Source organism: Myxocyprinus asiaticus, chromosome 30 (assembly GCF_019703515.2).
Source record: "Myxocyprinus asiaticus isolate MX2 ecotype Aquarium Trade chromosome 30, UBuf_Myxa_2, whole genome shotgun sequence".
NCBI classification, from domain to species: Eukaryota; Metazoa; Chordata; class Actinopteri; order Cypriniformes; family Catostomidae; genus Myxocyprinus; species Myxocyprinus asiaticus.
In genome coordinates, this window is record NC_059373.1 from 43,879,988 (window position 1) to 43,895,557 (window position 15,570).

General features: G+C 35.8%; 2 protein-coding genes across 2 annotated transcripts in view; one reads left to right on the forward strand and one right to left on the reverse strand.

Moving 5' to 3' along the window:
- On the forward strand, positions 1-13,358 carry clic1 (chloride intracellular channel 1). The gene is made up of 6 exons (XM_051663808.1): positions 1-325; positions 3,444-3,553; positions 5,405-5,530; positions 5,740-5,846; positions 10,331-10,512; positions 10,598-13,358. The coding sequence occupies exons 1-6, from the start codon at positions 287-289 to the stop codon at positions 10,757-10,759; spliced, it is 726 nt and encodes a 241-aa protein (XP_051519768.1). The 5' UTR covers positions 1-286; the 3' UTR covers positions 10,760-13,358.
- LOC127421074 (protein Bouncer-like) overlaps positions 13,123-15,570 on the reverse strand; it is an 18,139-nt gene continuing 15,691 nt past the window's right edge. Inside the window, exon 3 of the mRNA XM_051663813.1 lies at positions 13,123-14,260. Within this exon, the coding sequence (XP_051519773.1) occupies positions 14,046-14,260 (215 nt within the window). The 3' untranslated portion in view covers positions 13,123-14,045. The remainder of the gene's footprint in view (positions 14,261-15,570) is intronic.

Below are 15,570 nucleotides of genomic sequence, written 5' to 3' on the forward strand. Positions count from 1 at the left end.
AAGAATGATCATGCAGTAGGCGTCACTGGTTTCGACACTGAACGCGTTTATTTTAATTACGCGGGAATCAGACACTTTTTGGTGGGGTCTGTTTGGACTTTGCTGCATGTTTCGCGCCCACTGACTGATTTATAGCTCGAAGGGGAAAAGTTACATAAAAATTCACATTGTCCAACACAGACAGAGCGGAAGTGATCTCGCGACAGTGGAGCTGAAGCTGCACGGGCTGTGTTATAAAGCTCTATATTTATTTGTGTTTGGCTCTAAGATCGTCTTGTACTCCAATATGAGTGAGGAGAAACTTGAGGTGGAGCTGTTTGTGAAGGTGAGTTGACTGATTAGAATTCTTAATGGCACTTGAATTATTAAATATCTGTTCAATGTAAATTAATAATATGATTTGAATGAGTAAAGTGATATTTTTATTTGAGTTATAACGTTGGTCTTTGTAGACTGTTTGTATGGAGGAATAATGTAATCTAAAAATTAATTTATTAATTTAAAAACAAAACAAATAATAAATAGAGACCTACTTAAATAAGGCACTTTGCAATCTGTGAGAAAAATATAGGCCTGCATGTAAAACTGTTTATTTGATTCATGTTAAAAAATGTTATTGATATGTACATGGATGATTAATCCCTTTACTCTCAGTCCAACATTTAAGTATTGCCAACTATGTGTCAAGAAGAATTGCAATAATTGACTTTTAAAGGAAATGTACTTATTCATCCTTTCATAGAATGAGTATTCTGGGGCGTTGCCCATTTGCCTTTCTAAGGGAGCCAAGTGATTTTTATTGGATTAAATGCATTAATATTTTATTAATATTTTAAATATATTTATTTTTATTTTAACCTTAAAGTATGAAGGCTGGATGTGTTTGTCATTTTATCCCCTTTAAAGCGCTTCCGTGTTCTTGCAACCTGTTGCATCGCAGAAGTGAATGAATAGCAGCTTTATCAGAACAATGACAGGAAATCTCTCTCTCTCTCTCTCTCTCTCTCTCTCTCTCTCTCTCTCTCTCTCAATTAAATTCAGCTTTTTTGGCATGACAATTGGAGTATAGTATAACCAAAGCATTTTAAGGCTATGTAAATACAAAACTTAAACATTTAAATAGTAAGAATGATTAAATAGAATAAAAAGACATATGTAGAGAGAATAGGAGAATATATCCAAAATGAATTAAATGTATACAGTGAATTAGTCATGTCTAACAGTGTGAATGGCAGACACATATTTAGCAGCTAGTGCGGCTGTGCTGTCGTCTTCTGCGAGTATATAGGGGATTTTCTCTGTATCACTGAGTTTAAGGAATGATGGATTCAGTGTTTCAAATTCAATATAGCTTTTAGATTTTTCTCAATGTCTTTAATAATGATTTTAGAGTTGTACCTGGAGTCAATCCCAGGTTGAGTTTCATTAGTTTAAGAGCCAGTGTATTTAGAGGATGAGTCACTGGTGGGATCTCATTATATTTTATAGACTCTGGATCAGACTGATGGAGGTGATGCCAGAATTGAACAGATGTCTTCTGTATTTCAGTGTATAGGGGATATAAGCCTAGTTCAGTCCTGCAGCCGGTATTGGAAGTGCCTCTATGTACCCCAAAAATATTCTTTGCAAATTCCAACAGATTTTTTTTCCTACTGCAGTTTTATCCCAATTTAAGAATTTAAGACCTGTCCCCAAATTTCACATCCATATAATAGAACTGCTTTAATGATTGAGTTGTATAATTAATCCATGTTTTAATTGGTAATTTCATGTGGCCGAATCGTGATTTAATTGTATAAAATGCCCTCCGAGCCATTTCACTCAGTGCTTTTACAGCCAGACTTAAACCTCCAGATTCACCCATCTCAGTGCCTGGATAACTGCAGCTGGTGCTGTGCTGTAGGAAATCTCCTCTGTAGCTGAACTGGGATTTGTTTGCCTGAGATCTGGCCTTCTTCTGGGATACTATGACTCTGGTTTTGTCCAGGTTGACTGTAAGGGCCCACTCCTGACAGTACTCCTCTGCTGTGGGAGACAGCAGGAATAAATCTTCTGCATACAGCAGACATTTGACTTCAGTGTCATGTAGAGCGAGGCCAGGGATACTGCTGCAAAATCATTTATATAGATGTTAAATAGAGTCAGACTCGGACTGCATCCCTGTCTCTACGTCCCCACTGGAAGAATACTGTTCTGTGATTTCTCATTTTGATTTACTGTTTGCGTACAGGGATTGTATAATATCAAATATTTTTCTGCCAATGCCAATTTGAAGAAGCTTGTAAAATAAACAAATGCTTTTTAAAAAATCTATAAAACATGCAAATATGTTTCTTTGGTTGTCATTGATGTTTTTGTTAATGTATGAAGAGAATAACTGTGGTTGGATGTGCACTGTTTTGGTAAAAAGCCAATTTGTGATTTATTTAGGATGTTGTGTTTCGAAATGAATGTGACTGTACGAGTATTTATCACACTGCAGAATAACTTCCCTAGGGCACTGCCCACACAAATACCACGGTCATTATTGGGGTCAAATTGATCTCCTTTTTTAAATATAGTGGTGATCAGTTCTTCAGACCAGATCTCATGGAAGATACTAGACCAAAAAACCAGACTGAATATTTTGACTAAAGCTTTGATTATGTTGGGGCTGCTGAGTTTCAGCATTTCGTTGCTAATTTTGTCTTGTCCGCATGCTTTCTGACATTGTTATAAATGGATCCAATGGATTTTGATATTTTTTTAATTGTTTTCTTTAAATCTAGTTTTTGCTTTATTTCTTTTTAGGCTGGTTGAGGTCTGTGGGTTCAACTTTTTGATAAAGATTTTTGAAAGTAAGATTTCCAGATTGAGCCACTCTGAAGTGACATTTCTCTTTTGGGGATTCAAATTTCTTAAAGAGATTCCAAAAAGTGGTTTGGTGTATTGATTCATTAATTTCATCAATTTTGGATTTCAAATATGTTTGTCTTTTGTTGCATATAAGTCCTTTGTAATACGTTTGAGTATTGTCTTATTGTCTGGTTCATTGTGTTTTTTGTTGGAAAGCCTTCTGAGTACATTCATGATCAAACCACAAACCTCTTTTTAGTTTTTGTTGATTTGTTTTATATTTGTTTTGTTTTTTGATGTTAGATGAAGTCAGTTTCAAAGATGTGATTAAGGTTGTTTGTTGCTAAATCTATTCCATTAATATCTGGGATGAAATCAGTGAACATTAAATCATCCAGCAGTTTTAATATAATAGAATTGTTCATGTTTTCTTTGAATTGTTCAGGGTCGGATTGGTTCCGTTTGAGTTTCAGAGGAAACAGTTTTTCAGATACAAGGGGAGGGTTGTTGGTCTTTTCACATGGTTTTCTCTCTCTCTCTCTCTCTCTCTCTCTCTCTCTCTCTCTCTCTCTCTCTCTCTCTCTCTCTCTCTCTCTCTCTGTCTGTAGGCAGGAAGTGATGGTCAGAGTATCGGGAACTGCCCTTTCTCTCAGCGGCTCTTCATGGTGCTGTGGCTCAAAGGCGTCACGTTTAATGTCACCACTGTGGACATGAAGAGGTCTGTATGTCAGGAGTCATGCACAAACATTATTTTAACCTTGTATGGAGATACACGTTGATGTTACTTATATACTGTATATATGTAACCCATTAAAATGTTATCTTACAAATTGGCTGATATTTCAAGGAATATTTTGAATGTTTAGTATGCATATCATATCAGTTATTATTATATCAGTGATCTGGAAAACAAGTCAGATCCATCAGCACACACACATCAGGGACAGCTTTCTCCCCAGTGTCATCAGATGGCTGTTACACTGTTTTATATCGCTTTAGATATACACTTACTCACTGCAATAGAAACTACTGTCAGTCGCTTTAATGGCTAATATCAGTACACCTTACACTCTCACTGAGGTCTTTTATACTGCTGCTACTTTGAACATTATAATACACCTCTTTCTTTTATTACATTTTTTATTTTATTTTATTTTTTGGCTTATTTTTATTTTATTGTGTTTATACTTAAACTAGAATGCACTCGAGGCCGTGCTATATTCACAATATTGCACGGTCTTGAGTGCCTTACTGCTGTTATAAAACGGTCACCACATAATAAAAATATTAAGGACACAAATGTTCATTAAAATGTTATGTTTTAAATAAAATCATTAAATGCTATCCTTCCACCAGAATATATATGCTGTGTACACATTGTGTCAGAATTACTGTAAAAACTTATGATATATGGCAATATGGCAACTCGGAGGTTCTACTCAGAGCTGTTCACCTCCAGGGACCTCGGAAGTTATTTGTTTCTATGACAACACTCATAACGCCAAAAAATTTGTTGATAACAGCAACATGTTTCACATTACATGAATTCATTGATTCACCTCTATGTTGTTGCAAAATGTTTAAGAACAAAGGAAACACTCCAGGAAACCATAGCATAAGATAGATTGATAGATATATATATATCAAACAGAAACATGTGTTCAGTTCCTTTAACTGTTGAGGCTGCACCAATAGTCCCTGCTGGTAAACAATAAATAGAAAGTTGCTAGGCAACAAGAATGACTGTCAGCTCTGGGTGCTGCGAGGAGTGATCTGTGATCTGAGCTGTGCTTTATCATGAATAAAACACAACTGTTGACCAATCAGCATCCAGGACTGCAACTACCTGTTTTATAATTATACAGTATATATGTTCAGTTATGTATCCATCGTTTTCTATTGTACACATGTATTCAAGCATCCACGGTAAGACTTTAATTGTACTCAGTACACTGTACTCTGTACATAAGACTCGACTTGGTGGGGAGACGCAACACACATATGACACAGTGTCCTGAGAGTGAGCCTTTCATTAAAGGTGCTTTAAGCGAATGACACACAGAAAATGTCCCTCTAATCTGAAAGATGTCATTGAAATGTGTGCCATGAAATATCACACCTCTCTCTGTAAACAGCGGGGGAAAAAAACGTTTTGAAGCATAATCTGCATGTTCGTGAGGCAGCCCATATATGGGCAGCAGGAAGCTGAGTGTAGTCAATTTGAGAACACTAATTTGCTACTGTTGCTTTTCACAACTATCGTCACAGTACCTATACAAGGTCAGTGTAACTGTTTGGGTTTGTGGACATCAAATTGCAGGTTTCTTTTTCTTACCCATGACAATACTGATAACAGTGGTCTTCAAGCGTCTCTGTGTATATGTGTGTCGTTTTGTGTAAAGAGGGGGCGTGTCGTATTCGGTGGCTAGGTTTGGTGAAGGTTCTAGAACTGGTCAAATTTAGAAGTAGTCTTCAAAGTGTAAAGAATGATTTGATAATTGGGACAGCTGTATGTGACCGCTTGACTTAGTGTGTGAAAGGGTCTCTGTCTCTTTCTGTTTGTGTGCAGGAAGCCGGACATTCTGAAAGATCTGGCTCCTGGTGCTCAACCTCCGTTCCTGCTGTACGGCACTGAGGTGAAGACCGACACCAACAAGATCGAAGAGTTCCTGGAGGAAACGCTATGCCCTCCAAAGTACATTATCTCATTACTGCATGCAACAGTACCTTTGATTCAATTGAACAAACCTTCAAACCCTTAAATAAGCACAAAACACATCCTGCACCATTTGTGTGACGGACATGGATGATACCTCAAATTGAGCAGCAGCTTAAGAGGGATGTGCTATTACTTTCTTAGCGGTCAGATCATTTTCTGTCCTCCTGTCTTTCTCTCTCTGACAGATATCCTCGGCTGGCGGCCCGTAACCCTGAATCCAACACTGCAGGTCTGGATGTGTTCTCAAAGTTCTCTGCTTACATCAAGAATTCAAACCCTCAGATGAACGACAGTGAGTTCATTCTTTCATTCATTTCTTTTTACTCATTTTGTGTAGCCAAAATGTATTTATTTCTGAAGTTAATTAACATTGTCCTCATTTGTTAAATGGCTGTTGTAGAAAGAGTTTCAGTCTAGACGTTTATCACCAACTGACCAGTATCATGGGTTAATCTCATGAAATACATACTGTATATTTACAGGAGCGCCTATATACAGTATATGGGTCATTCTTTGTGGTATTTATATTGTTTCATTTCAACCAATTACAATTTTAATAGGCTTGGTAAAAAGAAGACAGTTTATAATGTTTCACACTGCTGTGGGCCTAAAAGTGACATTTTAAATGATGAAAATAATTTTCAACTATTGCAGTGTCATTTCCTCATGAGTTATCTGATGTTTGTAACTCTTGTTTTATTGATGTTTTCCTTTATTCTGCGGTGTTAGTCATAACACTATTATGGGAAGATATATGTGAAATTATTTAAATGTTCAAATTTAAATATAAAATATTTATGTTTACAGAAACATAATCATCAATATTAGTTTACAAATATATTTGCTGGATATCAATCACAGACCATGAATTGGCTCATTTATCCACTGAATGTCCATCCTGTTATTTTCCACCCTGATGCTGCCCATTTAACTGGATGGACATCTGAATGTTTTTAGTCATTTATCTTGACCAGTATGAATACATGAATGAATGATGAAACATAAAGATACATGTAAAAGTATGTTTTATTTTACAAAAGTTTCAAAGCAAAATGTCACTGAATTGTATAGGAATGACCCATATTACTGTATGTACACACTGTTAAAGATTTTCCCGTCAAAAAACAGTAAAGAACTGGCAGCAGTGTTGCCAGCATGTTACTGTAAAATGAACGGTGTCTTACTGTTGCTGAAATGAACAGCTAGATACTGTTTTAACAGCTACAGTATACAACTGTAAATTAGCAGCATATATCTGTCAAATTACATACTATCTACTGTTGCTGAAATTGACAGCTATGTTCCCAGCATGCACTGCGGCATGAAGAAATTACTTCGATTTTTTACTATTTACTGGTTTATTTTGACATGGTTTTTGTTGTAGTTTCTTGCTCAAGATACATGTATTTTAATGTACAGCTTTTACTTTTTTATGTAAAAGTATGTTTGTTAATTGTCACCACTGTTGCGTTTTGTATGCGGAGAGTTGATTTCTGTGTGTGTCTTGATAACAACTCGAGTTATGCTGTAAGTTCATCAAAAACATCAAACACTCAATTTGCTGATATCATTTTGCTGAAATATCATTTACTGTTTTTGCTTTTATGTTTTTATGTGTAATGCATCACTATTGCCACATATAGTGCCATTTGCAAGGTAGGATCAGATATTCAGGCTGACTTTAGGTTTTGTCTTCCAAGTAGCACAGTGCAACAACTTGTGTTTTACTTAAACATAAATTGACTGGCTGGAAGAACATAATATAACAATAAAGAAGGTCCAAGGTGCCAGCTCAAGAGATCACTAATCACCATAATGGTGACTTCAATCAAAACACAACTACTGATAACAAAACAACAACACTAATTAAACTAAGACTTCTATTAAGTCATCTTAATTTTATTCAGTATCTGAATAAAAGCTTTTGTAAGTTTTTTTTTTTTATTATTTTTTTTTTTGTTTTTGTTTTTTTTTGAAGCCCCAATGCAGCATACATACTTATTCAAGTGCAAAGGCTTATGTATTGAATTGTATTGAAAATATGAGAGCTATGTTCATTAAAATATCTCCTTTTGTGCTCTGCATAAGAAGGAAACTTAAACATCTAATTTTTCATCTTTGGTTGAACTATTCTTTTAAGTAGCTTCAATGTGTTTTGCAGTGCTGGATAGTAACGGGTTAAAAAACGGGTTAACGTTTTTTAAATCAGATACTAAAATCAAGTACTTGTAATGAGATTGAATTACATTTTAGAATACTCATAATCAGATTACAGTTACTTTTTTATGTATTCCATAATTACATATCAGGAAGGAAGATAATTGTTCATAATTTATTGATCCCTGTAATTCTTCTTTAAGTATTTAAAAATGTTTCATTCTTAATCAGCCTACAGCTAATATACCTTAAGGAAGTCTTTGAGTGTTTTTGAAGGGGGGAGGGGGAATTGCACACACAGACAGGATACCAGCCAGCAGCCATTATTGCACTAAAGATGGAGCAGTAATCCACACATAAAAGCCGAACCATGTATTTCTTTTGTACTCCACTTTAAAAATGTACATGAATGTGCTTTTGCTAATGTGACAACTTTTGAAACAGTTTTTTGTGACATTGACGTTGAAACAGACATAGCAAGTAAAACATACACAAAAAAATCGTATCAGTTCTCGTATTTTGATCCATTATGTAAGTTTTCTTTTTGCTTAATGCATTTAAGCTACATTGTGTCCAAATGGTACAATTGTCTCCTACCCAAATGCAAATGATATCAAATAAACAAGAATTAACTCAATTATTAACTCAAGAATTAATTTTTTTTTAACCTCCTGAGAGCCCCACGTGTCTGCTGTGTGCAACTAGTAGCCTCTAATAAACATGCAAAAAATGTTTTTAGCGCATATAGTTTTCCACACAAAAAATGATGTCCTCACATGTGTACAAAAGGACTAAGTTGTGAGATTTTAAATAATACCAAGCTATAGAAAGTCAGATTTTTTTTATCAAATTGTTTATGTGTCCAGGAGTGTTGGTGTTGGTTATTCATGTCTTTGAAACGTTACAGACATTACAGCTGATTTTCTATAAAGCTGCTTTGGAACAGTGTGTTGGGAAAAGCACAAATAAAAAACTATACACATAAAAATTATTTGACTTAATACAATGTTGCAATGCATTTTTCCACTTTGGCAACAAAATCTCATTAAGTAACCATGTTAAAATAAAATGATACATGATAAATTCTGAATCTATGTACTGATTATCATTGTCCCATGTCTGTCAAACATGTTGAGTGATCCAAACATCATCTGCAGCCTGAAACTGAACTTTAGGTCGGATATTAGGAGTGAATGCACTTAGCTGCATAGAGAGCTATAGGATGCTCCCTTGCTCCCTATTTAGTGAATGACTTAACCTCCAGTGTGCTGTCTATCTGCACTGGTCTCAGAACAGTTTGAAATGCACCTTCTTTTCATCTTAAGTCCATATAAAGCCATCCTTTTGGATGTACCCATTGATTCTCAATGTGATAATGCACAGTAAATATAGGATTTCTAATGAAAAACTAGTGCTGTTGTCCACTATAGTGGTCATTGTGTTCAACAGTGTGCCGTTTCGCAATAAATCACTAAAATTTTCAAAATGGCATATCGGATGAAACTAGAGACTCTAGTAATCTTTTGATTCAAACGTTAAAACTTTACGTTTCTTACCAGATGTAGTTTTTTTGCCGTTCTTCCCAAAGACAAACTCCCATGTGATCAGCGCCATGTTGTTTTGTCACATGACATCAAAAGTTTAACCCTTTAATGACAGCCCAGAGTGTTCTGAACTGAATTCATTCAGTTTAAATGAATTAAATTATGCGAAGACAAAACACACAGTCAATGCAGAAGGATGCGGGGTTGCACAAGGTTAAAATGTATTCCAAGAGATTAGGTTGCTGACTACAGTTGTAGTCATGTAATTTGTAATCAGTTCCAGATTAAATTCAGAAGTAGTCTACCAAGCACTGGTAGTTAGCTACTTTTTGCTATCTGAATTTATATAAAAAAAATAATAATAATAACTTGTAATGTAGCACAGATTGTAGTTTGACTGTGGTTTATCTACTTTAACTTATGAACAGCTTGTATTTTTGTTTACTACAGTTTAAAATTAGCTTCTAAAAATAGGCTACAACAAATAATTTTTACAGAGCTCATTGAGTGGTCAAATGCGCACTCCTCAAAAAACTGTTAGAACGCAGCTTATGCATTTACATGACCACAACAATCCTTGTTGTATGGGAGAAACCTGGGTGTGTTAAACCGCTTTCTCTTAATCCCTTAAACAGCTTAAGGAAATCAGCGTTTTAGTTTACATGATGTTTCAGAATGCCGCTTTCAGCAAAAACCCTGGAATAAACCGTTTTCGTAAGTGCATGTAAACATGGTCATAGTAAGCCATGATTAATTTAATCCAAGAGTGAAAGTGTCCAATAGCAGGGCAGTTTCGGAGATTAAGCGAGTAATATTCAGCTGGTCATGTGATGCTAACATGGTAGCCCCCATGTGTGGACCCTCTCCATGTAGAATAAAACAGCTTTTATTAGGTTACTGATATGACTGGAGTCTTCATCTTATGTGAGTGCTCTTGATTTTATGCATATGTTTCAAAATGACAAAGAATTCTTTAGGAGTAAAATTTTTAATGAAGAAAAAATTACTGAGTGTACCTTTAAGAATCAAGCATGTTTTGTGTGAAGTAAAGCCGCATGGACTGTTGTGTGTGCAGATCTGGAGAAGGGTTTGTTGAAGGCCCTGAAGAAGTTGGATGATTATCTGAGCTCCCCTCTGCCTGAAGAGATTGATGAGAACAGCGCTGATGATGTCACTTCCTCCACGCGCCCCTTCCTGGATGGTCAGGAGCTCACGCTGGCCGACTGCAACCTGCTGCCGAAACTACACATCGTCAAAGTAAGACAGACAGCCAGTGGACGTACTGAGCTTCAAGCAAAAGAGTTTACAAATCCAATGTATACGTTCTCTCTTTCTCTGTCAGGTGGTGTGTGAGAAGTTTCGTGGTTTCTCCATCCCTCGCTCTCTGACGTCTCTATGGCGATATCTGGATGCGGCGTATGCGAGAGAGGAATTCTCCGCCACCTGCCCGAGTGATGAGGAGATACACAGCGCATACTTCACAGTTGTGAAGGCACTCAAGTAGAAGGAGAACACACACACACACACACACACAAACTCGTGTGTTGTCAAACTCTGTTCATTGCAAATGGTCATTGTGTTTCAAATGTTTCCTTTTCACAAACACCAGCGAGGTCCTGAAGTTTCAGTCTTAAGTGGGGTCATATTATATATTTTTTTTAATGATTTTATGGTAATTTTATGAAGTCCACAGACATTTTTTATGACCAAATACAATCAAAATTTGTGACCATGTTCCAACCTCTCTCTGTCCCTTACAATTAAACAAGCATTTTGTTGCTGCTGCTTTAAGAAGAAAAAAAAACACTTTTCATGTGAAATGAGCAACAGCGCTTCACTGCATTCACACATGAGCTGTGGATTTTATGTTGGGTCCAGTAAAGTGCAGCGGTCCGTAAGTAAAAAACCCATTCATTTTTTCCATAGATGAATTAATCTTTAGCAATAATTTATAAACCTTGAAAGAGCTGAGCTCCGAGGTTGTTAATTGATGGTATTGAAGCCATCAGTCCACAATATATAAACTTCATTTAAAAAACAAAACAAAACTACCCATAATCCTGTAGGGAAAAGATTCACCAATCAGAGAATCGCAGACAACAAAGCACACCAAAAGAACTCTGCAGCAACAGTCTACTCCCATGATGCACTGTGAACGACGCAATCGGGTACCGACACTCGAGAAGTACTTTTATATTTGAAAATAGCAGACGATTTTGCTATGAAATTTAAATTGATTGTTTCTATACTCTTTAAAGCAATAATTGTATATTTTTCTTATTTGATTACATCATTTGCAATGCTTCATGGGATTGTAGTTCATTCCTTCATGAAAGACGTTAAGTAGACAGTCTTGTACCTTTTGTCTTTTGATCAGATTTTTGCAAGAATTATTATTATTTTATTTTTATTTATTTTTTTTTGCTTCAAATGAAATTTTGTAATGTTGTGATTCACCATGGAGCTGGTTGCTTTGGCTCATGGCTTACAACTTTTTTATGGAGATTTGTATGAAATCCCTGTGGAAAAAATGACTGGGAAAAAAAAAGTGGGCAGGCACTGCCCCATTCTTCAAAAACTGTTCAGATCAGACTGAATGATCAGGTATCTTGTTATCTTGCTATTTATGCAGCTTAATTCAGTAAATGCTTTTATTCACTGGGAAGGAAGTTTTGATACAGTTTGTTTTCATTGTGATATGCTCTTAATCTTAAAAGATTGAGGAGAATTTGATTCCTCTTAATTTGGTCTTGTAGTTTCATGTTTTTGTCTCTTTGTTGTCATGCAGAGGTCACGAGCTGTCCACATAAACAACATTTTCTTTCAAACAAACTGCATTAGCTTTAATATTTCAAAAAAAAAAATTGTGCTATCATAGCAGTTACAAACAGGCTGTTATTGCCTCATTTCTGTCTCCTCCCTCTCTTTGGCCACGTCTGCACTGCAGCTACATATGCTTGTCACTCCTCTTCTGAGAGCTTTATGTTCTGTACACACAATTCAGGCAGTAACCATGTATTTACATACAGAACCCAACTGAACAAAGTGTTTAATGGCACACACAAATAGGCACATCCATTTCACACACTGTTCCCAAGCCATCCAAGCAGCTATTTTCCATTTTAATGAAAGAGTTTGGTGACTGTCCAGCTCCAAAAAACCACCATCAAAGTATCACACAAGTAGTCCACATGACCAAGTCTTCCAATGTCCTGCTTTATGCCATTATTCATTGAAATTCTGTTGAATCGGGTACTGCTAACGTCAGTCGAATCCATAGTCATCTCTTGGTGCAGTTGAAATATTACAGTGCACATGCAAATCACAAGAATATGACTGAATATGACTGTCAACGTCCATACTGAAACCTCTGTTGTCTAATATTTGAGAAGATGATGTTTTAAATATGCATTGTTTTGGTAGTAAATGTCCACTCTGGTTACAAGCAGCAAATTGTGCACATCAGTTTGTTAATATTTATATCCTTAACACAAGAAAATCTAGAGGAAATAGTTTCAGAGAGACTTTGTAAACTTTCAGAAATCAAATGGAACAGGTATTATGTTTAGTCAAAGAACTTCTGTTTGTCTTTATGAAACAAGTCTATGTTACAGTCTTACAAGACATGATCACTAATAGATTCAAGTGCTGTTTAAGCTGTAGTCTGATGTTGAGGAGGACTCTATCCAGATCAAGGATTGTTCAAATGTTTCTTAGTTTTGTATGTTCTTTTACTTTTTACACACTGTACAGGGCATTGCTGTGCTTTTAACAGAACTTTTAGCAAATTAAACTATCTAAAGAGTACGTCCAAGTTAAAATTATGGAATAGAATAAATTATAGTACAGGAGAAGTGCAATGGGTGGAACAAGCACAAGATTACCATAAGAAATAAACCACTGAGGTCATATACTGTAAGCCCGGGCACTTCTGTTTTCATTTCTAACTCATTACTGTGTGCTGCACAACACAACATCAATGCAAATGTGGATTAATGAACACTTTATTGATTAGATGAATGTTATGACAATCAAATATAAGATCTCATTCTTGTTAACCAGCAATTAAACAAGCTATAATAAAGAATAAATTGACAATTAAATGAGTAGATTTCTTCTTTATACTAGATCATTTTAATATTTAGATACATTTATGAAGATTGTAAATTAAAATAGTAACAAACATTTTATGAAAATATTAAAAGAGATTTATATAAAGAACATTTTTACTAGCCAAAAGAGAACAATTGACCATAATAAATGAGCAGAAAAGTCCTCGTGTTGTACAAAACAGGAATAGGCTCTAGAATATGAACAGAATTTTTCTAAAATATGTACTATTATTAAACTGTTATCTTACTGTCACTCTGTTCCTGTGTATATTTAGAAGATTGACTTGTATACTTGCGCACTTTACCACTGTGAGTGTAAAGAGAGAGAGAATTGAGTAACGGAATGACTCACACTGATGAGGGCGTGTGTGTGGTTAGAGGCACTTCCAAGCAAGTTGTGTATGTGTGTTTATTGTTCATGCATCTTTGTCTCAGAGTCTAAATTTGTGCATGCAGTATGAAAGCTTTATAAATACATTTATTTTAATAGATTAACAGGTCTTAGTGTGCTAAATCTGTCACACACAAAAAAGAAAATAAATAATTTCCTTGTTCTGGTAGGATTTGTGTTAGTCTGTAGTATTTATAACTAGCATTAAATAAAAGCAACAGAAGTCTATGGTATATCCACATTATAGATAAGAAATATAAGATATAAGTGGCATAAGGCAAGTTGACTCATGCCAGCTGCAGCACCAGCATGAGACTGCAGAGGCTCAGTACTGCTCCAGTCCAGATGGAGGCACTGAAGTGTGCAGCAGTGTTACACAGATCCATGTCACAGCATTCATTAGTGTAATTGAAGCTGAGTCCTGCGGCGTGTTTCTCTCCACTCTGATCACACTGTGATGGCAGTGCACAGCTCCGCTCGTACAGAACAATGTGCACAGAGCCTGAACACACACAAAAACACACAAACATGTGACACAATGAAATGTCATTACTCGTGTAAGGGCCCCAGGCCGGGACCAGATTTCTTTAGTCCACATCATACTCAACTGAACTGAGATGGTTGATATTTAAATATGCACTTTTATTAGTTTATATGAAAAATGCATTACTGTTATAGAATATAATGCATAGGTTATATAGTTTTAGCACCAGATATGATTTAAAACGGGTGAAGTCAAAGCATATTCACTGACCATCAAAATCCCTTTACCATCAGTGTAGGTATAAGGAAGTTATCAAATGCTGCAATTTGTGCACTGTGTCAGGAGATACATTTATATTAAAGGAATTAATTAAAGCTCAATTGACAGCATTTGTGGCACAATGTTGATCACCACAAAAAATAAATAAAGAAATAAATAATTACAGCTTGTCCCTCCTTTAATTTAATAAAAGCGAAAATGAAGGTTACAGTGAGGCACTTACAATGGGAGTCAATTTGGCCAATTTTTGGAGGGTTTAAAGAGGTCATGTCATGGATTTTTTATTATAATTATTTTCTTCTTTGAGGTCCACTTATGTTAGTAAAGTTTTCTTGGACCAAAACAGTTATAATGTAGTATTACATGAGCTTTTTCTACCCTGTGTTTAGCCATCTGTCTGAAATGCTTCATTGTACCCATACTTCAGCTTTAAGACACGCCCACTGTTCTGATTGGCTAACATCTATGCAGAGTGAATGCCTTCCCGCTATTACATGTGGAACTGTTTTCCAAAAATAAAAGAATGAAAACATGTAAGCGGATTACAAAATCCACTAAAAGGACACACTCCAGACAATCATTGACAGCTGCATGTCCCAATATATGTGAAGCACACAATCAAATCGGCACACTGTTGTTTCCCAATACTTATATTATCAGGCATACAAGATATGATGATAAAACAAAATGCTATGTAAAGCTGACAACAGTGGAAAATAGTCCAGGCTAACACAAGCTGTGAATGTGAAAGGTAAATAAATCTATATTCAGCTGTTCTTCTAACAGAAGCTGCATTCGATTCCTAAGGTAGCTGCCTTGTTGCCTCGCTAACGTATCAGTCAATGATTTTACAGACATCATACAGACAAGGTACCTCCTGACACTGGTTTTGGACAGGCTCCTGTGGTAGTATTACATCACATAATTGCTAGGATACCAGCATTCATTCAGTCCAACTGAACCACAACAGACTATTAATCTAGAACATAATTAAGAGAGTTTTGGCAATAACCAAACGTATATTTCATGTCAGTGTTTTGGTCTTGTCA

What these genes read in the sequence shown, in the direction of transcription:
- clic1 (XM_051663808.1), top strand. Translation starts at nt 287, where the DNA reads ATGAGTGAGGAGAAACTTGAGGTGGAGCTGTTTGTGAAG. An exon ending in ACCACTGTGGACATGAAGAG is followed by an intron (nt 3,554 to 5,404) that starts GTCTGTATGTCA and finishes GTTTGTGTGCAG; the next exon opens with GAAGCCGGACATTCTGAAAG. An exon ending in AAACCCTCAGATGAACGACA is followed by an intron (nt 5,847 to 10,330) that starts GTGAGTTCATTC and finishes TTGTGTGTGCAG; the next exon opens with ATCTGGAGAAGGGTTTGTTG.